The 20,716-nt window shown below is 42.6% G+C and overlaps 1 protein-coding gene across 2 annotated transcripts in view; it reads left to right on the forward strand.

Moving 5' to 3' along the window:
* Positions 1-392: 392 nt before the first annotated feature.
* Positions 393-20,716, forward strand: part of ENPP2 (ectonucleotide pyrophosphatase/phosphodiesterase 2) — a 57,776-nt gene continuing 37,452 nt past the window's right edge. For both annotated transcript variants that reach the window (XM_067292273.1, XM_013956825.2), the window contains exons 1-8: positions 393-522; positions 825-927; positions 6,786-6,941; positions 9,118-9,243; positions 11,256-11,316; positions 12,460-12,557; positions 13,224-13,303; positions 14,516-14,635. In XM_067292273.1, coding sequence (XP_067148374.1) covers positions 490-522; positions 825-927; positions 6,786-6,941; positions 9,118-9,243; positions 11,256-11,316; positions 12,460-12,557; positions 13,224-13,303; positions 14,516-14,635 — 777 coding nt within the window. In that variant the 5' untranslated portion in view covers positions 393-489. The remainder of the gene's footprint in view (positions 523-824; positions 928-6,785; positions 6,942-9,117; positions 9,244-11,255; positions 11,317-12,459; positions 12,558-13,223; positions 13,304-14,515; positions 14,636-20,716) is intronic.

Genomic DNA, 20,716 nt, shown 5'->3' on the forward strand with positions numbered 1-20,716 from the left:
CCCCGCACGGAAACGCTCGCTGGCAACGCGGTGTGACATCCGAGGATGGTGTCAGGGTATTTTCATTTCACAGCCCCAGCGAGCTTCCCCCCCGCTTGCTTCAGCCAGATGGAAACGCATTTGGTTTCTCTTTTAACCATGTTACCTCTTCGAGGAGACTGAAGCAACCATGCACAGCTATTGGCCGCAGCAGCATAAGAAAATCCTGCTTTGCCAGAGGAAACCACATAAAAGCGTGCGTGTGTGTGTGTGTGTGTTTGGGGGGAGGGCGCAGCGAGGGATGATGCCTGGAGCTTCTTGCACTCAGAGCTGCGATTTGCGAGTGAAACATGATGAAATCACCCCCTGGACAAATCACACGAGCCTGTCAACCTCACCAGGTGGGATTAGTTGTAGCCTAATAGCCCGAACTGCAGAGCAAACAGAGCACTGTGCGCCGTATAAAGAAAAAGAGCACACGCTGCAAAGGCTTTTCAAGAATCCTCCAGGATGGCTAAGAGAAGCTGCTTCCAGTTACATCAGGTAGGGCAGGAAAGGAGCATGTTTGCTTTTAGAGGAGGAGTAGCCCGTCTCTCTTGAATAAGTTCCTGCAAAAAGAAGCGTTTCAGCTGCAAAAAGAGATGTTTTATTCATAAACCCCTTCTGGTTTGCGTTGCTCTGAACCAGCGACTCTGTCAGTCCCCGTGCCAGTGCTGGGAGCTGCGGCGCTGGGATCTCGCTCCACCACGCAGAGGACCATCTCCACTGTCTGAACAGTAACGCTCTGAACTTGAAACGTCCTGTCTTTTGCGCAGTCTGATCACTTTGCTGTTTTGCTTTTGCAGGTTATATCTTTATTTGCATTTGCCTTTGGAGTAAATGTCTGCATGGGATTTACAACAAATCGGTTTAGGAGATCTGAAGAATGGGATGAGGGCCCAGTCTCAGGTATGGTAACCGACATAAATTGTACATCGCATTACCCTTATGTTATATATGCGGTTAGAAACCGCTCCTACTCCAAAACAGTAGTTTGCTTGTTCCTTTTACCTCTAGGATATAGCGAAGAATAAATAACTCGCCGAGCCTGAGTCTGTTGACCTTTGGGACTCACCTATAGGTCTCCTATTTACTTAAACTTTTGCTCTGTGTGCATGTGACTATGGAGAATCTCGCTTATTTTAGGACTGAGCCCCGTCAGCCTTGCAGAAACCGGGCTCAGCAGCTGTTACACAGCATTCGCGACATTTTGCCCCCTGCGTAGTTTCCTTCTAGACCCCAAAGACACAGGTCGCTTTCGGGGCAGGGGTTTTATTTTGGTGGCTATGGACGCGGTTTCTGCGATCTCGATTAACATGGCCACTCTCAAGGCGCGCCTGGGCGAGAAGCTTTGGGGACCGCTGTGGCTCGCGAGGTCGTGCGGGTTTGCGGAGGGCAGGGGCAGGTGGCCAGCGGTGGCGAGGGAAAGAGCGCGAGTGGCAGGTGCCGGCTTCCCGGCGGGAGCTGCGGGAAGCAGAGGTGCTGGCCGGGAGGCGCGTGCCTTGCTTTCGTCTCCTGCTTTCCTCTTCGGAGCACAGCAGGAGCGTGGCACTGAAGTGACTGCCGTTGGCTTTCTGGGCAGCGTAAGGTTTTGTGAGCTCAGGCATAGTCCAAGTGGAAAAATGTATAAAATGGAAAAGTAGTCTTTTATTATTATTAAGTAGGCTTGACTTGTGCCTCTGTTCCTTCCTTTGGCAGGAGAAAGGAAACCTGTGGTCATTGACTTAGAATTGGTTAAGGTGATAACTGAAATGAAAGGGTTTCATTTAGGATACCTAGCTGTAATGATAGCTTGTGAATTTTCATTAAAAGTCCTTTACTGTGACCTGAGTTTGTTGTGTTCCTGGTAATGAATCCATCCCATCTTTCCCCTGTCTTCTGCAAGAATTGCTGTCTAATCGCAGCCGCAATCAAGGCTGTTGACGACTGAGCAGAGGCATTTTAGGTAACTGAAAAGGTAGTGGCTATTGCTTTTGGCCTGTATATAGCAGTAAAACAAATTTGCTGGAAAAAAAAATTTATTTCTATTTCTATCTCCTAGCACATTAACTGTAGAGCAGTTAGGTAACGTGTGTAATAGTGACGTGAAAGATTTGTGTTTCATGTCTTCAACACCAGACTGTCAATTGCTTTGCTTTTGCTGGAGACTGTCAGTGGTTTGGGACAGGGCTGCTCAGTTAATTTTTACAGATGTCCCAAAGGTCTGATACTGAGGACCAGTTGCAGCTCATCAGTGCCAGCTCTGTTGAAGCAACCAGCACGTTGCTCAGTGCCGCAGGGCTGGGAACAGTAGCTGCGTAATGTTTCCAATAGCCGGAGGTTTAGCTCAGCATCCCGGGAGAACAGTAAGAAATAAAGGGTCTCTTGCAAGAAGACAGGAGATGTGGTATTTTGGGCAGTTTAGGGAAAATTTGCTTTGTTGGGATTGGACCAGACCCTGGCATTGAGGTAGTCTAGATCTAGAGTGATCTAGAGTGCAACAATGAGAGACAGAGAAGTAAGGGAGGGTTTTGTCCCTTTTTTAGGCTAGCCTAGGTACTTTTATTTCAGTTAAAAAGTTGGATGTGATAGCTAAGAATAAAATATTATAGCCACACCTGTCTGAAAGAGGAAGGAAACTGTTGTGCTGGAGCATGTGCCTTGCTTTAACAAGACAAAAACACTGTGATCAAAGAACCTGCTTAGGCTTTTGTAGTTGCATGACTCCCAGTAGTACTTCATCAGAAGCCCAGTCCCATGAAATATCCAGAATAAAAGATTGCTGTATATTCTCTTTCAGCTCCACTCTGCCTTGGCTTATATATTTCCAAGTTTCTTGGTGTTTAAAATTAATTGTTTTGTCCTGACAAAAAATTGTCTCTTTAAGAACCATTGCTGTACGTGTCCAATGTCTTATTTCTCCAGGGTTATGCCATGATAATATGCAAATTTCAGTTTTAATCTAGTGTAAAACTCCTTTATGAATCAAAACCAACATGATTTTTGTTCTGAGTCCCTTACACATCCATGTCAAAGTACTACTATAATGGCTAAGAAAGAAAAAAAATCTCTTGTTCTCTTTTTACAGTGTTCTTATCTATATATATATATGCTTTTATACATTTGAGTTGTTTGCTGTTTGTACCCAACAAAAGATTTCATTGAACTAAGTTTGACTTAAACATTCTAGAGCAAGGAAATTAGAGAGCCAAGGCTGCTACTTTTTCATAACTTTGCCTTCTAAGTTATTTGCTGTATGAGTCTTCCAGACTTCTGTTAAGCACTTTCAGAAAAAATGGCCTTAATACTCTCTTGAAGCATATTCCTTGGTCAGGACAGGATGATAGCTTAAATCTCAAAAGGAGTAACATTGAAGTTTTCCTTTTCCTCCTCACTGCACTTTTAAGAATGTCGCTAAAAATGGAATCCAGTCTCTCTTGTATTGGTATAGTTAGGGTGTATTTTCACTTTATATGACTTTTCCTTGAAATTTTTTTATTGCAATGGCATTCTGCAGAAAGAAAATGCAAGTTCACAATATGAATATTATTACGTAGCAAAACTGGTGTTCTAGAGTTTTCTAGACATTTAGGTACTTGGTTATTCCATATAGGCTGAAAATGCTAAATTCATACCAGGCAGTCTCCTTCTTGGAAAGACTATGTAAACATGTCTATATAGTGTAGTCCTATGACTGAAATATTACTGGAAGTAAACAGACTTGATCCTTTTTTTTATATTGGAATCAGACCAAGTAATTTGATAGGGTGCTTTCCAAGGTGAATATAACGCATTCGCAGTGGAAGCACGATAACCCCCATGAACTAAATCAGAAAGGCACTATTGCCCCATGTAACTTCTTTAATCTATGACATATGAGATAAAAAACATCGTCCTTAGATGGTTGTTTTCAGCTTAGTTGGCTGAAAAGAAAGTGTGGGAAAAGATGTGAAAAACTCCAAGTGTTAAATAAGGAGAGAAAGATCTTTATGTTGAGGTCCATCTGCCTGGCTGGGTGGAGGCAGGTCTGATGGCAGGAGCTGTGGAGGAATCCAGCAATTCTGAAAGGGATTTTGAAATTTTGTGAGTTTGTTCCATGCAGGGGCTTCTGTTAATTTGAAATTGTTCACCATGGATGGAGCTCCTGATGATATACTTTCAAGCTATTCTGCATGCACCAGTACCCATGCCATGGCATTGTGCACGACCTGAAAATCATGGTCTGGCTGCAAAGGCAAGGTCAAGTGTAATAAACAATGGAATGGTCTTAATGTATTCAGAGATCAGAGGAGTTAAACCAAGTCCTCTTTGTGTTGCTATATGTAAAGTGTCCTACATTGAGTCAAGAGGTATGACTTGAAAGCGCTAAGGCATTTTGGATAATTTGTCACATCAGTAATAAACTGTAGCTCATGGTTGTCAGAGATGGGAAAAAAATAACTGACTAGGTAGCCAGACAAGCCCTTCTTACATAAAATCGTAACCCTTCTTGCAGTCATAGAAGATGGAGCTGGAGGGACCTTGAACAGCTATCTAGACCTTCTCTATATCCCAAGATATGGACAATTACTTCTAAAGTTCTCCTGACAGGTCTTTGCCTAACCTGTTCTTCAAAATCTCCAGTGTTGGAAATCCTACAACTTCCATGGGCAATTTGTTCTAGTGAAGCCAGATTTTAGCATTTGTTCTTCTAAATGTGTGTTGGCATGTGTTTTTTGACCTAGTGAAATGGTCTCCCTCTCATTTAAAGATTATTAAAGGTAGCATCCCTTTGAAATGAAGGGGCAATGACAATGTTAAGGGATAGATAGTGTACACTAGTATATAATACCTTTTGGGTCCAGATTTGTAACTTATTGCATCTGTGATTCTGATGACAAGATAAACTATGTAGTTTCCAAAGGGATGGTAGTAGAAGAGTTAAATAATGTAGAAATATTCTTCAGCAACAGATTTTCAGGAGCATTTGGTGCGAAGCAGCTGTCATTAAGAATAAGGAGTGAGGCTTCTAGATAAGAAAATCTGAGTATTAGCGTACATTGAAACAATTCTAATGTGATTACTTTCTAACATAGCTTCATGGTCTATTTATGTGAGCAAAGAAAGTAATGGTCCATGAGTTGCCTGAATAGATACACTGCCGTTAGCTCCTTGGAATTCCAGATGGCCGAAATATTGATGATTCATTAAAGGCGTGCTTGCAGGGTATGTAACTACAGAGTAAAACTTAATTGCGAACATGCCACTGCTACTTGCTACAAGCATTACTGACTTGACTTAAAATCACACAAAAGCAAGGCCTCCCTTGCTCAACACAGGTGCCTACTGTTACCTTTTCCAGCAGTCATATGCATATGCCTTGCCACTGTCATGATCCATGACTGTAACGATGGCATGTTTTCTTTCCATTATCTTCCTGTAGGGTTAATTTTTTGCCAGGTTAACTCCCTGAACTGGCTTACGCTGCTGTCTGACCAGTGCCAGTGCCACTGCATGGCAAGTGGGTGAACAGGAGGACTGGAGTTCAGAGCTGGGAGATCAGCTAAATCAGCTTTAACTGCAATGTCACCTCCCAACTCCCCCTCCATCTTCCTTTCCATATCCTCTCACAGTGTTGGGATAATGTCATCTTATTTAGGAAGAGACTATTCCTCAGTTTATGCAGAGACTAAACTTTCAGCTATGCAAAAGAGCAGGAAAATATGTATATATGGAAAAGGACCAGAATAAGTGTTTCCCAAAAGTACCATTGCATCAGTTCTCTTAAAACTGTATTGCTAATTGTGGTGAGGTTTGCCAAAACCAAAACCAAAACCAAAATGTGGTTTAAATGAAAACAAACCCCAAGAAAATTTCAAAGTCTTAATTTTAATAGGTCTCTCAAGGAACAAAAGACATTGTGAAATTTTCCTTGGAATACCTCTATTTCTAAAGAGTAACATGCATTTGGTTCAGTCTATTTCATAAAACATCATTATCCTTAGAGAGCAGCAAACATTTTTTCTGCTTTATATAAGCTGCCCTGTAGCTCTGATAGGATAGATGTATAAAATATCAAAGTTTTGAGAAAGGAGCAGGGAAGCACACATCAGCTCTGACAACAAGGAACTTTACTAATAGATTATTGAAGTCTGATGGTTTTCATGGTTTTAGACTGGCAGTCCTCCGTTTAGTTATAGGCATCAAATACATTGATTTCTCATAAATCTCTGTGTCATTGTTTAAATTTTATAATTTAATGCTCTGTAGAAGCCCACCCAAAAGCCTTGCCCTATGTCTCCATTAATTTATAGAGCATCTTACAGTTTTCTTTCACGCTTGATGTTGATTTGGCGCCTTCCAGTATAGCAAACCAAGTGGTGCTGACTGCACGTAGATTAATTGCAGCCCTTTCCTAAGCGAACTGCCCAGCCAGCCATGAAAACGTCCCTCAGTTTCTGCAAAGGCCTGCTTCTGAGCAGTAGCTGCAGCTCCTGCAGCTGGGCCTGGGAGACTTCAATACATTTCTGCTAATGATCTCTTGATTATTGCAGAGGTAAAGCCAGGTCTGTCTCCTTGCAGTACATTATCCAGCATGCTGCTTTCCCCCTTTTTCCAAAAAGAGCAGCCTTTTTGGAATTTATTAGATTTTTTTTTTTTTGCTTTTGCAAACAAACCTTCTCCTCTTCCTTCTGCCCTCCCTTCACCTAACAAGGCGGCTGAGGTCTCGCTCATCAGGGTGGCTCCCAGTCGAGCAGTCGCGTCGCTGCCGGCCTGACGGATGTTGCCCTGTTTCTTGTTCCACACAGTCCTGTCAGATTCCCCCTGGATCAGTACCTCTGGCTCCTGCAAAAACAGATGCTTTGAACTTCAAGAGGCAGAGCCTCCTGGCTGCCGCTGTGACAACCTGTGCAAGAGCTACAACAGCTGCTGCTTCGACTTTGATGATCTGTGCTTAAAGACAGGTACGATGGGGCTCCTGCCGGGCGCCGCCGACGCCTGGCTTATGCGAGCGGCCTGGACCTGCCGCTATAAGCCAGCGCACCCTGCCGTAACCCGCGTCCCTGCCTCGCCTCTCCCGGCAGGCTCGCCCAGCCCAGCGCGCAGCCCGCCTTTCCTTGCCAGGAGCGGGAGGGACGTGCACCCACCGCCCCTCGCGGCCAGGCTTTGGCCAGCTCCACCAAGGGTTTGCGGGCAGAAGAAGGCAGCCTACTCCTCGTAGCAGCTCCCACCCGAAAAGCAGATCTTCTGATGCTCCTTAGAAACAGCCATCAGCGTTCAGGCACCCGCTTCCCCTCCAGGTTAGAATGAAAATGGCCATCGTAAACCCTGGACGCTGGTCTGCCAGTGTCAGCCATTGTTTTCTCTCCCAAGCGAAAAACTTGATATTTGGGCAATTAATGCTCATTTGTGGATTGTGTGTTGTGGTTGTTCACATAAGCGCCTCTGAAGTGGTGAGCGTTTCAGCTGTGTGGGTCCTCTCGAAGGGAGCTGCAGGTGATAGACTGAGCTTGTTACCATCACTCCGGACTCTTACTTCCAGATGTCAGGATACATATAACACACTGGTAAAAACGTTCAGCCTCAACTCACTGGACCCTGGGGAATGGAAGTACAGTACTGAGTTCATTTTCCTTTTTTTTTTTTTTATGACTCATAGGCAAGGACAACTTCAAAGAGAGCCATGAGTTATGTTTTATTTCTTAACATACTGCATTTAAGTTATTAGTTGTACCCATCTCCTTGAATGTTTGTACAGTGGTCAGAGTTGACACAGGTGCCCTCTACTTTTGCTGTTAAACTTTTTCTTGCTTTATCAAAGAATTACACTTACTAAACAGCCAGAAAAGAAGTCTGATGATTAAAAATGTAATTGCCCTGTGGATGTGCCGTGTTTGAGAGTCCTGACTTCCTCAGTTCTATATATAATCATATCATTTCAATAGCTTGGTACCGAAAAGTTATGAGCTAATCCGGTATGAAAAACTGGTTTGGTTCTAGGTCAAGAGGTTCTGAATTTTAGGCTGATGCTGTTTTGCCCTGGGTATAAATGGCTACAAGGTGTGAGGCTCTGAAGCCTTTCAGCACAATAGAAAATGTTTGCTACAAAAGGAGAGTTTTTTGGTTCCTCAGCCTCCTGTCCACAGTGTACCATATCCACATAGCTGTATGGATACCTGTGTAGCTCTTAGAACTATTGTGTAAATTATTGTATACTCCCATAGGCACTTATTAAGATAGCTATCACTTTTACAGTTTGTAATATTATATATTTATAGAAAAAAGCTCCACAGTAAGGAGAAGGTTGCAGGGGGAGGTACAAAGAACTGCTCTAGTGTGCTTTTTGCTGGGTGCATGTTGTCTAAAGCGATCTTTAAAGTTTCCTGTTGCTTGGGCCAGGACTTATGGAAAACCATACACTTACACCCTCAGGACTGATTCTTAAGTCTAGCAATGTGGTACCCATGAGAGAATGCCTTAATTTAGACAGACCCTTAGATCCTGACTTCATTTGCAAGATGAGAAAGGCTGGAGTATTTTACAGCTGTTGTGCCATGATTTTCCTTGGAAAGCAGTTCTTGTTCTCATAATTTTTTGCGGTTGGTACTGAAACTCACCCAATGAGGTATTAGAAAGTGCCTTCTGCCTTTGTGCACATGGAACTGATAGGAGTAAAGCACCAATTTGCATGCCATATAGCCCCTTCTCAACTTTCTCCATTTTCCATTCATTGAACTCTCTAATAATTAGGAGAAAAAGAATAAAGTACCCAAGAAACACCAGTATTCTTAGTTTATGCTCCAGGCCCCTCCACTTATCTTTCAGGAGTCTTTCTTATCTTATTTCTTCCACCAGTTACATCTTTGCTGGCATTCAGTTTGTAAAAAGTTTGGAATACCAACACCTGGGGGTTGAAAGCACTTGTGTGTGGATGGAGGACCCTTCTTGCATCTGCAGGACACAAGGCTCCTTTTTGTTTATGGTCAACATACCTCCTTCAGAGGTCTTGAATTCACTAAAACAGGGCCATAAACTTTAGATCCAACTTTAACGACTAGAGTGTTGTCATTACAGCTTGAGTGAGTACTTTTTTGTTTTGATTATAATCTCTCATTCTTGCTTACCCTGTGAATATTTTAGCTCGGGGCTGGGAATGTACCAAAGATCGCTGTGGAGAAACCAGGAATGATGACAATGCTTGTCACTGCTCTGAAGACTGCTTAAGTAGAGGAGATTGTTGTACTAATTACCAAGTCATTTGCAAAGGTAGGTCTTTGGTCTTTCCAACCATGATAGAAGGCAGCCCTATGGGTAAAAAGTATTCTTCTAAAGGAGAAACCCTTTCCTTATTTTGTTCTGATTTTTGGGAGGAGGGAAGAAGAATATGTGGAGAACTGTATTTATAAGTTTTTTCAACACTAGAAGAGCTGGATACTTCTAATTCGCCAACAGTAGAAGGACATTGTATTTGCCTGCAGAAATACTGGTGGGAAGAGAAGAGAGGTGGGTGGACAAAGAGGAGTTTAAAGGAGAAAGAACACAAAGATGTTTAGATACACTTGTCTGCATCACAGAGAGAGAAGAGATATCTGGGGTCTTGAGTGTTACTAGATATGTTATCTCTGTCTCAAAGGCCTCTCCCCACCCCTGCCACAAAAGCTTCTTCCCAAATGACTTGGCCCAAAACCTGAATGCTTTGTTTCTTGTGGGGCAGGAGTTGTGTGAATACAAGGGCTGTAACTCCCAGATGGGTGGCATCGAGTGTGGCATAGGCTCCAGGTGTCATGGTAGGGGTGGCTGTGCCACCTTCCAGACATACCACGGCCACAATATGGCCTGCCTGCACAGTGTGGTGGATGGGCTGTGAAAGCTTAATTTTCATCCTCTACCCTGATTTTTTTGAAACATGTCCTGCCTTGCATAATGCGTCTTCCAGTTCTTAGTAATAAGCCTTATATACTCTCACTTTTGGATTTCAGCTAGTTCTTAGTTTTTTCATTTATTCACTTTAATGGTGGAGGGAATAAGGTTTGAAATTTTGTCTTCCACACCTCTGTTGGCCAGCTGCATAAGTTCAGAAAGTGGTAATAGTCCAGATCCATGTACTGGAATCGGGCTTTTCTTCTTTACTTGAGTTTTGCTGTTGGGAATCAAAATGAAATATGCATCTTGCAGCAAGTCCCAACAGACTGAATTCTTCCCCTCTCCAAAGAAACCCAAGGCTGAGACTGCTTAAATACTGGTATAGTTCTCAGTTCCTGCCTTTTTTGTATGCTCCCTCTTACAAGGGTCAAGACAGAGGAATTTACATGTCTCCTGCTTTAATGTACATAACCTTTATTTGATTGGTTAATAACAAATGATCTCAATGACCCTGGCAGTCTGTCAGGAATAAACCTTATGTGAGAACAGTATTTCCTCTTTATTCATGCCTTTGCCTATCTAAGGATGGTGTTTTTTTGCTTGGAAGTCTTCCCTCCACCTCCTGTCATGGTCAATTAGAATTGCTACAGGACACATTTCCTGAAGCTCTTTTCTATGGTGCTTTCTGTTTTGCCTTTTTAATTGAACTGCAATTCCTTTAATAGTGCCAGGTTCAGGAAGTGAGCCTCATTAGCTAATAATTTGCTTTTCAGTTGACCTGTGAAAGTGCGGGTCATTATCCGCTCTATAGTCAGCATTCAGTAGCAAAAAGATTACTCAAATAGTTGATTACATAACATAATTTAGCTCTGAAAGAGTATTAATGCTTTTGTAGCTGTGTCTGAGTCTCACCTGATCCTTCCATGAGCTGATCAGCTCTCTAAACCAGCTGGAAACTATTTAGGGTTGTTTTTCTTCCCCAGACTGAGTTTTGTCTTGTGATTTTAGCCAGCTGAATGAGCTCATGGAGACATCAGAGCTGGTGGGAAGGAGGGTAGGAATTCACAGCCAGAAGTAGCACTGCCCTTTTTGACAGATCAAAAATAAAAATAAAATAAAAATAAGATGACCATTGTGTCTAAAGCTTTACCACTGTCTTCTGCAATCAAAAGGATACCTTTAACTCCATTTTTAAGACCTACTTCTAGCAGTGCTAGTCTGGATGTTCTTGTTGAATAGAATATAATCAGGTCAGTTGTTCAGCTTCGTACAAGAGACCTCATCGTTATTCATAGGAAGTTTGACAAGTTGGTCCATTAACTGGAGCTAGACTTTATTTTTTTTTGAAATCTTCTGTAAAACCTGTAGCCATGTCCACAGATTTTCTTAAAACTCTGATGTGATTTTCCTGATAGGGGAAACCCACTGGGTAGATGATGACTGTGAAGAAATAAAGACTCCTGAATGTCCAGCAGGGTAAGTGTTTTGCATGCAACCTCAAAGAAAATTTAACAAGGCCAATGGTCCATGCTCTGCCCTGGGCCTTTGAACGCTGGATTTCTTTGCTGGCCTTGCAGTTCCTTCGCTGAACGGCTGTGGGTTCGTTGCTGTCCTGTGTTTCACTGTCTCTAAAATTGGGTTTATAATATTGTAACTCATTTCCCTTTGAACTTCTGGATGAGTAGTGGTGTATGATAGGTGGGCTGGAACTCTCATCGTTTGATCACCTGCTGATCAGTTTGCCTGCCTCACTTCTCTGTGTGGCGAAGATAACCAAACTCCCTTAAGTCAGTGGAAATGTTTTCTCATTTCAATAAAATTCAGGTTGAGCCACGTGTGAACACGCTTCAGGTCCCTCCCCCCCCCTTTTTTAGTACTATTTTCCTGAGTGAGGGGGGGTGAGGTACTCAAGCATGTGAATAACTTGAAGAATGCAAGTATTTTTGAAACCAGTTTGCTTGCTGTTATGCTTGACGTTAAGCACCCACTAAGGTGCTGTCCTGTGCCGCAGCTCAGACTGTGCGGTGAGGAGGCCAGGTCGGAGGAGGCAGGAGCACCAGCCTCGCCAGTGACTCCAACAACGGCTTACCCATCAGTGGGCAACTAATAGCAAATGTCCAAGTGTGTTCTGGACACATCTATGCCTGACTGGGCTCAACTCTTCGTAGAAGTAGTAATGAAAGTGTAATAAAATAATATGGAGTACTGTCATCTTTAATATGTGAGAACGGGCTTTGCCCCCATAAAGCAGATGTGAAATACCACATGGACTTGTAAGGAGTGAAGACCAGGTGTCATGAGACATAAGGTTTTTAAAAACAAACTGTGTGCTAGGTTGAGTACTCACGCTTACTATTCTTTTTTCCTCCATCTCCTCTGTAAGTACTTGCCTTTATTGGCTGTATGCTTTTAGCTGCTCAAGGACGATGTCTTTTTTTTGGAGCTCAGCCTCTTGACTGACCGCAGTAGTTTATGTTGGTTGGTTATGTAAGCAAAAAATTATAGACATATAACACTTGCAGTATCTGTACTTTAAATTTTCAGGGGTCTCAATAGGCATGTGGAAATAAAAAGTCATTTTGAAATGCTGCCTTACAGTCCTCCTGGTTTTGCTTTTAGCTTTGTTCGTCCTCCTTTGATCATCTTCTCTGTTGATGGTTTCCGTGCATCATATATGAAGAAAGGGAACAAGGTCATGCCCAATATTGAAAAACTGAGTAAGTACATCTGCTTTGTTACAATGAACAAAAGACAATCTCTTGCGGTCCAGTTGTTTTCTTTGTTTACTGAGGAACGGAAGTCAGCATGGTGCTGGCTGGTAGAAGGGCTGGGCCAAATGCAGGGCCCTTCTGACTCAAAGGTCCGACAACGGTTAAATCTTTTTTTCCATGAAAGTGGAATAGATGGTTTAGATGGTTTTCTTTGGTTTAGATGGTATCTGCTGGTGGCTTGAAGCTCCCTGGCTAAAGCAGTGCAGGGCAATCAAGGAGTGGGCAGAGAGCTGCTTCTTATCTTGTCACTTAAAATTAGTCTGTATTTTCTCCTGCTGTTTTACTTAATAACAAGATACTTCTAATGACTGTGGATCTGGAAGGAGGCTGACACAAAAGAGATAACTGTCTATGGAAATCTAGCTGGTTTCATAGTCCTGTGGCTGCATTATTATTTTAGTTGGGTTTTGTGAAGTGCAAAGAGTGTGCGAGTGCACTGTCCTGCGGGAAGGTTGACCACTGTTATAGTGCAGAACGTTCATTTGAATCAGTTAAAATTTAACCCGTTTCTGCAGTTTGCTTCTGCAGGAAGCAAATGACATCTTTTATTTTTGTTTTCTGTGTATGCTGGCTTCACTTCCTAATGTTTGCATTTGCTATTGACTTTTTCAGGATCTTGTGGAACACATTCTCCTTATATGAGACCTGTATACCCTACAAAAACCTTCCCCAACTTGTACACCCTTGCCACTGTAAGTCTCTGTGAAGGATTTTTTTTTTTTTTTGATGATAAAATGTTGCACTTCACTAGAAATGTGGGTTGTGGGAGGCAAGATTTTTTTATTAAAGCTGCTTGGCTGTCCATCCTTTTCTGCTTTCAGTTAGGTTAAGTATTCTCCTGAACGTTCTGAAGTTCTCAGATAAAGCGTATCTCACCATTATGCACTGTGTTACAGCTTTCCTGTGCTTTCTTATGCCTGCTTTTGCTGTTATTTGTACTGCTGTGTAATTATAGGTCACAGTTTTTGCCGGGGGGGGGGGGGGGTGGAAGAAATGCTACCACCAGAATACAACCAGCAGTTGTTCATTCACTGGAGGAACTGACTTAACAGCTGACTTCACAATTTACAGCTGCTGAGTGTGTCTGGATGCCGCGCTGGCTCTGCTATAAAATGAAGTGTCACCTCCGTACCCTGGTGGCAATGCTGGCGGCCAGTCTGTCCCCACTGGGGCTGCGAGACACTCCTGCATGGCAGCGACGGTGCTCCTGAAGCTGGGCCAGGGGGCTCCCACCCTTCCCGACCTGCAGCCGCCTTTTTTTCCCTTCTTTTTTCTGTAGGCTGCAGCCTTTGCACAAGTGTTAACTGGGAAGAGAAAGGAGGAATGGAAAAATAAATAGCTGGGGATGGAGTGGGCTGAGAGACAGGGAGGAGAGAAGAAACCTCTTAAATCACCTTTACTGCTGGGGAAATTGTGATGTGAAGCCATGGCTCTGGGTGATTTGCCTCAGTTTCTTCTTGAGAATAATACTTATCTCACAGAGGCACAGGTGAAGATAAAACATTATAAAATGGAAAAGCTAAGTGTTACTCTTGCCACCAAAGAATGAATTACTGTTTCCAGAAAGGGTATTCATGAATAGGAACTGAAAGTTCAAATCAATCTTCTTTTTATAAATTTTTGCTTACTTTAGATGGCCCCGAACTAACTTTTATCCAGTGTGAAAATACTTTAAAGTATCCAGTAACAGGAGTTTTTGTGCTTTTTAACACAATTCAATCATCTCCTACTGCTTTAATTACTACAGTCAGTTTTAAATGTGCTTATCTTAAAATGAAAATCTTTTCTGGCTTGCAGTTACAAGGATACCCATTTTAAAATAATTTAGTGTATTTGTGGATAGCTATGGAGAACTGGATTTGTGTGTGTTAGGGTTTTACTAATTAATCTACTTCTGCACAAAGGGACTCTATCCTGAATCACACGGAATCGTTGGCAATTCGATGTATGACCCAGTGTTTGATGCCAGCTTCAATCTTCGAGGGCGAGAGAAATTCAATCACAGATGGTGGGGAGGTCAACCAGTAAGTTTCAGATTCCCTCCTCCTCCCTCCCTCCTTCCTCCCCTCCCCCTGGGCTGTGGAACACAGCCAATAATAATAATTAAAAAAATACATCTGTGAACAATTTGTACCTAATCTCCCCACGGTGGGCCCGGTGTCTATCATTTTAATGTAACATTTTGAGTTGGCTTTTGCTTTTCAGAATAATAAAACCATTGATTATGGAACGGTGCTTGTGTTGATAAGTATAAATTAGATGTGGCTAGGAAAAAACCCTCACTTTAGGCAGCAGTTTAACACAAATTACTATATTTTCGTCACCATGGCATAATGTTTCCTTTTCATTAAGGATTTCTCAGGTTTTCGTCCTAGTAATGTTTTTGTGGCAGTTGGAGTATTAATGTTCTGTCAGAGTAGCGTGGCACAACTTCATAATTATTATTTGTTAAGTCTACAAGTGATTGCTGTTACCTGACTTGCTGCAGAGGCTGTAGAAGTTTGTGAATTAATTTCTGCTTTGAACACGGCAGCAATGGTTGAACTAGGCACTGTCTCATAGACTGGTATTGAATTAGTTGTTTCTCTGTCCTTGAATCCTTACTCTGGGCAAGCAAATGGTCTCCTTCAATGTGTCCTGCACTGCTGAGGTCCCCTAAGGTCCCCCTAAGTCAGTCCCCTTGCTTCTGCTGCACTTTCTCCTGTTGGTGCATGCTGTGGTGGCTTCATTTAAACTGCCAGTGAAAGTGGGTTTAAATTAAACTAACAGATTTTACATGCCAAGTTGCATGACTGTGTCAGTGAACTGATTGTTTGGGTAACTACAATCTGTACTGGAGAGTTGTTCAAAAACGCCCCAACCAAATAACCCTACAAGACGGGTGATGGATGTGGGGGGGATCAGGAAGGGATTGGGAATGCCATAAATTGTCAGAGCTGTTCTCTAGGATGGTCATGTGTCAGCCCCCAAACTCTAAGATAGGATTATCCCAAGAGACTAAAGGGAGTTACCTGGATGGTTTGGGGGCTTATCAAATTAGTGTGTATTATTTGTGAGTGATTTTAGTCTGCAACAAATGCAAATCAAGACAATTTAGAGCTTCAGACAGATGCGTGACCGGCACGTGTATCTGGCTGTAGCTGAGCCAAGATGAGATATTTGTTCTCTTGTAAAGTTTGTCAGCATAATAGTGAGTGTAGTCACTCCCTTGCCCAACTGTGACCTTGGTTAGCTTTTAGCATGGCTTTTCTGGACAGGACAGGGTGAAGAATTGTGCCTTGCTGTCCTGGTAGATGTGAGCAAAGGAGAGGCAGGATGGAGGACACATGCAATGGAAGAGCAGCAGCAGGTAACCTTTTCATCTGTCTCAGGTTCAGCCACAGCAGCCACAGGTCCTTACAAGCCAACCCGTTTTGCTGCAGTCAAACATCGAGCTCGTAGGCAATATTGTGACTCAGCTGCTGTGTGACAACTTCTTAAGCAGCTGTAATTTAATTAAGCATTGCTAATTTCATTGTGCATCTTACCTTAATCAAAATTAGGTAGGAGTTAGTTCCTCAGTTGGGGGAAATTTTAAACCACAATATTTTTGAAGTACCACATATCTCTCTAAAAATATTGCATCACCTACTCTGTTGAGTAGGGAATATTGGATAATTCCTGCACCCACCCATTAGAAACACCTGTATTGTTCCAGAGCATAGAAGTTGCGATGGATTGTAAACAGGGGTCATGAAAAATGTCAGTGGAGAAGAGCTGAGGGAAGCTGTGCACCAGTGGATCAGCACAGGCCGAATGAGATTCTCAGAGGATAGTGGAAAGTGTTGCGTACACAAGTATGGATGAAAAAATAAAACAGCTGATCTGGAGAAGTGTTAAAAAGAAAATATAATAAGCTAGAAACATCTTTGGAGAATTGGAAACAAATGCATAGAGGAAGGACAATAATTCAGGCCCAGATGCTTACAAACTTGCAGGGAAACCTCTGGGTTTGGCAAATCTGATAGAGTTGATGTAGTGGCTGGGTAGGAAGAAGGTAGCTCTGTTGCAGAAATATTGACGTAAATGATCCTCCTTCTGCCTATGGAAGATCTGCACATTTGGCACAATTTCACTAGCAAAGTGAAGAAAAAGTGAAGATGGGCTATTAAAACTCAGAGGACAGGTTTTGATGAGGAAGAAAACCTCTCTGTCTGTATGGTTGAGGCACATTCCCAATCCAAGTCCTTTTAATAATTTTCTCTAAATATCACATTGATGTAGATTAACAAAGATAGCTGAGTAGTCAAAGATGAGAGAGTAAAATTGGGGGGGGGAAGGGAAATCTTGTCTAGTATTTTACAGGAAAATTTATTTAGATGGCTTCTTTTATGTCGTGGGTCTCAAACTGGAGTACTTGGACAACTTTGGAGTGGTACTTGGTTAGGAATTGTAACCTAAAACTGCCTACTTTCCCCAGGAAAGCAATAAAAATGTCTAGGATCCCCAGCCTCGTATAATGGCTGAAACTGGCTGGAGGAGAATGTCGTTTAATGGTGATCATTTCTGAAATACTTGCCTGCTCATGGAAACTGGTCTGTTGTATAACTCTTTGTTAACTTTTTTTTTTTAATTACTTGTTCTCATAGTCAGCATCTTTCTGGGAAACATCCAGAATACCATGTGACATCAGTAGGATTTGGCAGATGAGTAGCTGAGTGTTTCCACATCAGGAGTTATGAGAAATTAATTTTAAGAGCATTAAGAAAAGGAGGAGGGGGGAGAAGGTAGTTTGGAAGTGTTTCAAGGCATTCTAACTCCTCAGCGTCTCAGCGTGACCTCCTGAGACCTAGTTTTCTGGCTTAGTACATAAAATACCTTGTTTTTTAAAACAAAAGTGTTTGACAGTAAACACCTGCATAACCACTCATCATCATTATTTTTCTGCAGCCTCTCACCGCTCTATTTTTCATGACACTGAGACTCTGTTTACTCCATGTAAATTTAAGCACTTAAGTGAACTGCCTAAATTAGGCCCCCAGCTGCCTTAGCAGTAGTTTTCCATCTCTTTCCATTTGTGGCATCTTAAATATTTTCCAATGAGTAATTTGGTGTAGTGAGCTTAAGCTTACTGGTGATATGTTGCTTTTCTTAATGACCTTTCATGATCCTTAGAAATAATCCGTTGACCCTCCTGAGGTCAGAAGGTGGCAGGTATAAAACTGCTATTCAGTAGTCAGTGGAGACAGAGAGGCCCCCTCAGAAGGCAGCGCCGCTGGGGTCTGAATTTGCCTCCGAAGACTCTTCTCTTTCAGAAATATCTTACAGTACTGAGGGTTGTTTAGGGCATCTTTTATGAAGCTTTACATTACTAGCCATTTTAAGTGAAAATAACCCTTCAAAAGGGCTCAGCTTGAGATGTGGAGCTGAGCCTTAAAAAAGGGACATCACGTTCCTAAGCAAGTGACTTATGTCACGGCATGTCATAAAGCTGTTTTTATAGTCTGTAGACACTGGGCATCATTGCTACACATCTTAACTGTATATTTCTGATGCTTATCTAAATTTCAAATTCCATATCAAAGCTATTGTTGGCATAAAAACAATCATTTTGCTCTTCAATTAATTTGAATTTTGTTGGTTTGGACTGTCTAAGAGTTACAGAAGGGACTTGATTTTCGTTGTTCTTGCCTGGCCAACCTCAGTGTTGAGGTGGTAGTTACAGCTGAGGAGGAGGAAGGGCTCTCTGGAGAGCTGCCATCCGCCTTTTCATCCTGAGCTCTTGTCCTGAGCCATCATGTTTTGCCATTACTTTGTCGCCAGAAGAAGGGGGAAGGTGGTTGGGGGAAGAAGAGAGGTCTGTCTATAAGTTTTGGATCTTGAGAAGTGTTTTTTTTCCCTGGCTTGAACCATGTAAAAGAAACAAGGCCCTTTGATTCTGTCTAGTTAATTAATTAAGAAGCTTCTTGCACCAAAATCTTCTGTTTGGGCAAGAGAGCAACGCTGAGGTGCTCAAAGCTGTCAGTCCCTTTACGTCTTGTTAAAGGGGTAAGGAGGGTGGAAGCGGCCGCTGTGCGCTTTACCTTGTTGGCCGGACAAATGCAAGCGGCGCAGGAGCGTTGCATTCGGTGCACCCCAGCGTTAACCCTGCCCGCTTGTACACCCCTGCCCGGTCCTGTACACCTCTGTTTACCGGAGAAACGCTGCCATTTCCCCCTCCCCACCTTTCTCTGGGCGCGACGGGGATTTCCTGCTCGAGCATTCCCTCTCCTTGGCCGCGGCTGGTGTGTGCCTAACCTCTGCTCCTGACAGCAATTTCCTCCGCTGGCCGGCGAGCAGGGAGAGCGTTTGCACAGCTCTCCCCCGGGGCCGGCCCTCCCGGCAGCCCTGACCTGAGACGCGCCGCTGCCCGGTCTCTCCTAGCGCGACAAGCACCGGGCAGCCTTTGCAAAACTCCTGGGGCTGCTTTCTTCACGGAAGATTAAAAGTAGAGAGACACAGCACTTTTTGTGCATATTGTCACCATTTGACAGCTATCTTGGTTGATTTTTCTCTGTAAAAGCTGTGTGCAAACGCGTCTTGTTTAGGAGTCGGAACTAGAGAGGGAGAACTTGGGACGTCCACGTTCCCTATGGCATGGCCACACAGTGTTGCTTAGCCTGTGTGTTTCTATCCATTAACAAAGGAGAAGAGCTATAGTCATGCATGGAGGATATAAAAGTTATAACAATTCAAATTAGAGGATATGTTTGGTATGCACATAGCAAATCACATATCTTATTTCTTGGGACATTTGCCAGTGTACTAGAGTTGAATCTGTGGTTCCATAATTTAACAGATTTTTCTACATTGGAAAAGTTAGGTATTCTCTAATCCCTATGATGTGATGTGAATACAGTTTAGTTTCTTTGAATTTTTTATTTCTCTTACTCTCTTCTCTGCTTAAGCAAATTCATTCAGAAATATAGCCTTTATATAGTTTGCAAGATGATAAAGTCTTGTCCCATATGCAAAACAGAGATGCACAGCTGACATAGTTAAAAAGCTAACTATAAAATTCCAACATATTAACAGTTAAATCCAATTTATTTACATATGGCAAATAAATTACATAAGCTCACAAATGGTACTGACCTTGCAATGCCAAACACAGCAAACTTTATGGTAAGTGACCTGAACAGATGTGACCAGCCACGGAGGCTAGTATAACACATTACATTTACATGCGCAGTGCTGGAACATCTAGGATTAATTAACTTGAAGATTGTGACTTTAACCAGCAGAGAGGGAATGGAACAATAACTCTTACTCCCTTCTTAATTTCTGTTGTTCTGGATGGATAAGACTGAGAGGGCATCAGCTACATCTTCCTTTTCTCTCCTACCCTGATTGACAGTATGTTAGCCCAGGAGAGACATGACTTGTGTCGTGTCTTGCAAGACAATGAATTTAATTTAAAGACTGTGAGAGATGTTCACTCGTGGCTTAGCTGCCATGCTTTTCTTCTGGAGTTATTATCCTATAGCTGAGGACAGTAGGGAAACTTAGGTGCTCACATCACCTACTCCAGCTGACAGTCTTTTGTCTAATTTCGCTGAAGTGGTAAAAGGTCTGGATAATGAAGCAGAACATCTGAGACTGCTGCTGCTGGATTCACGAGAGATAACTGTCACAGCTCTAAAACACACTGGGCATTTGGTTTAAAGTGTATTTAATGTGGATAGAAATGTCTGACCTGGAGGACTGCTGTTGCTTCTCTGCATGCGTTAAGATGTCTCTGCAAATGTTTAGTTATGGGTAGTGTCTTTAGGTATGATGTTGAATTGTGCTGAATTTTCTCATTTTGGTTTTAAATAAACCAAGCTCCTCTCTCTCTCTCTTTCTCTCGCTCTCTCTCTTTATTTATTTATTTATTTATTTTTAGGCTCCAATAGCATTTTATTGTAGCCCTGAGTTAAAGGAGGAGTCAATGCAGACTCGCTTCTCAGACATGGGGGTCAGATGTGGACCATGTGATTTGTTGGTCTTTGACTTGAACAGATCATTGTCTTAGCTGTTGAGCTTATTTCAAGTCCAGCAGACATGTGACCTCATCCCAGCATTTAACACCAATTTAAATTGCTGTT

The sequence above is a fragment of the Apteryx mantelli genome, chromosome 2, assembly GCF_036417845.1.
Source record: "Apteryx mantelli isolate bAptMan1 chromosome 2, bAptMan1.hap1, whole genome shotgun sequence".
In the NCBI taxonomy this organism is placed as follows: Eukaryota; Metazoa; Chordata; class Aves; order Apterygiformes; family Apterygidae; genus Apteryx; species Apteryx mantelli.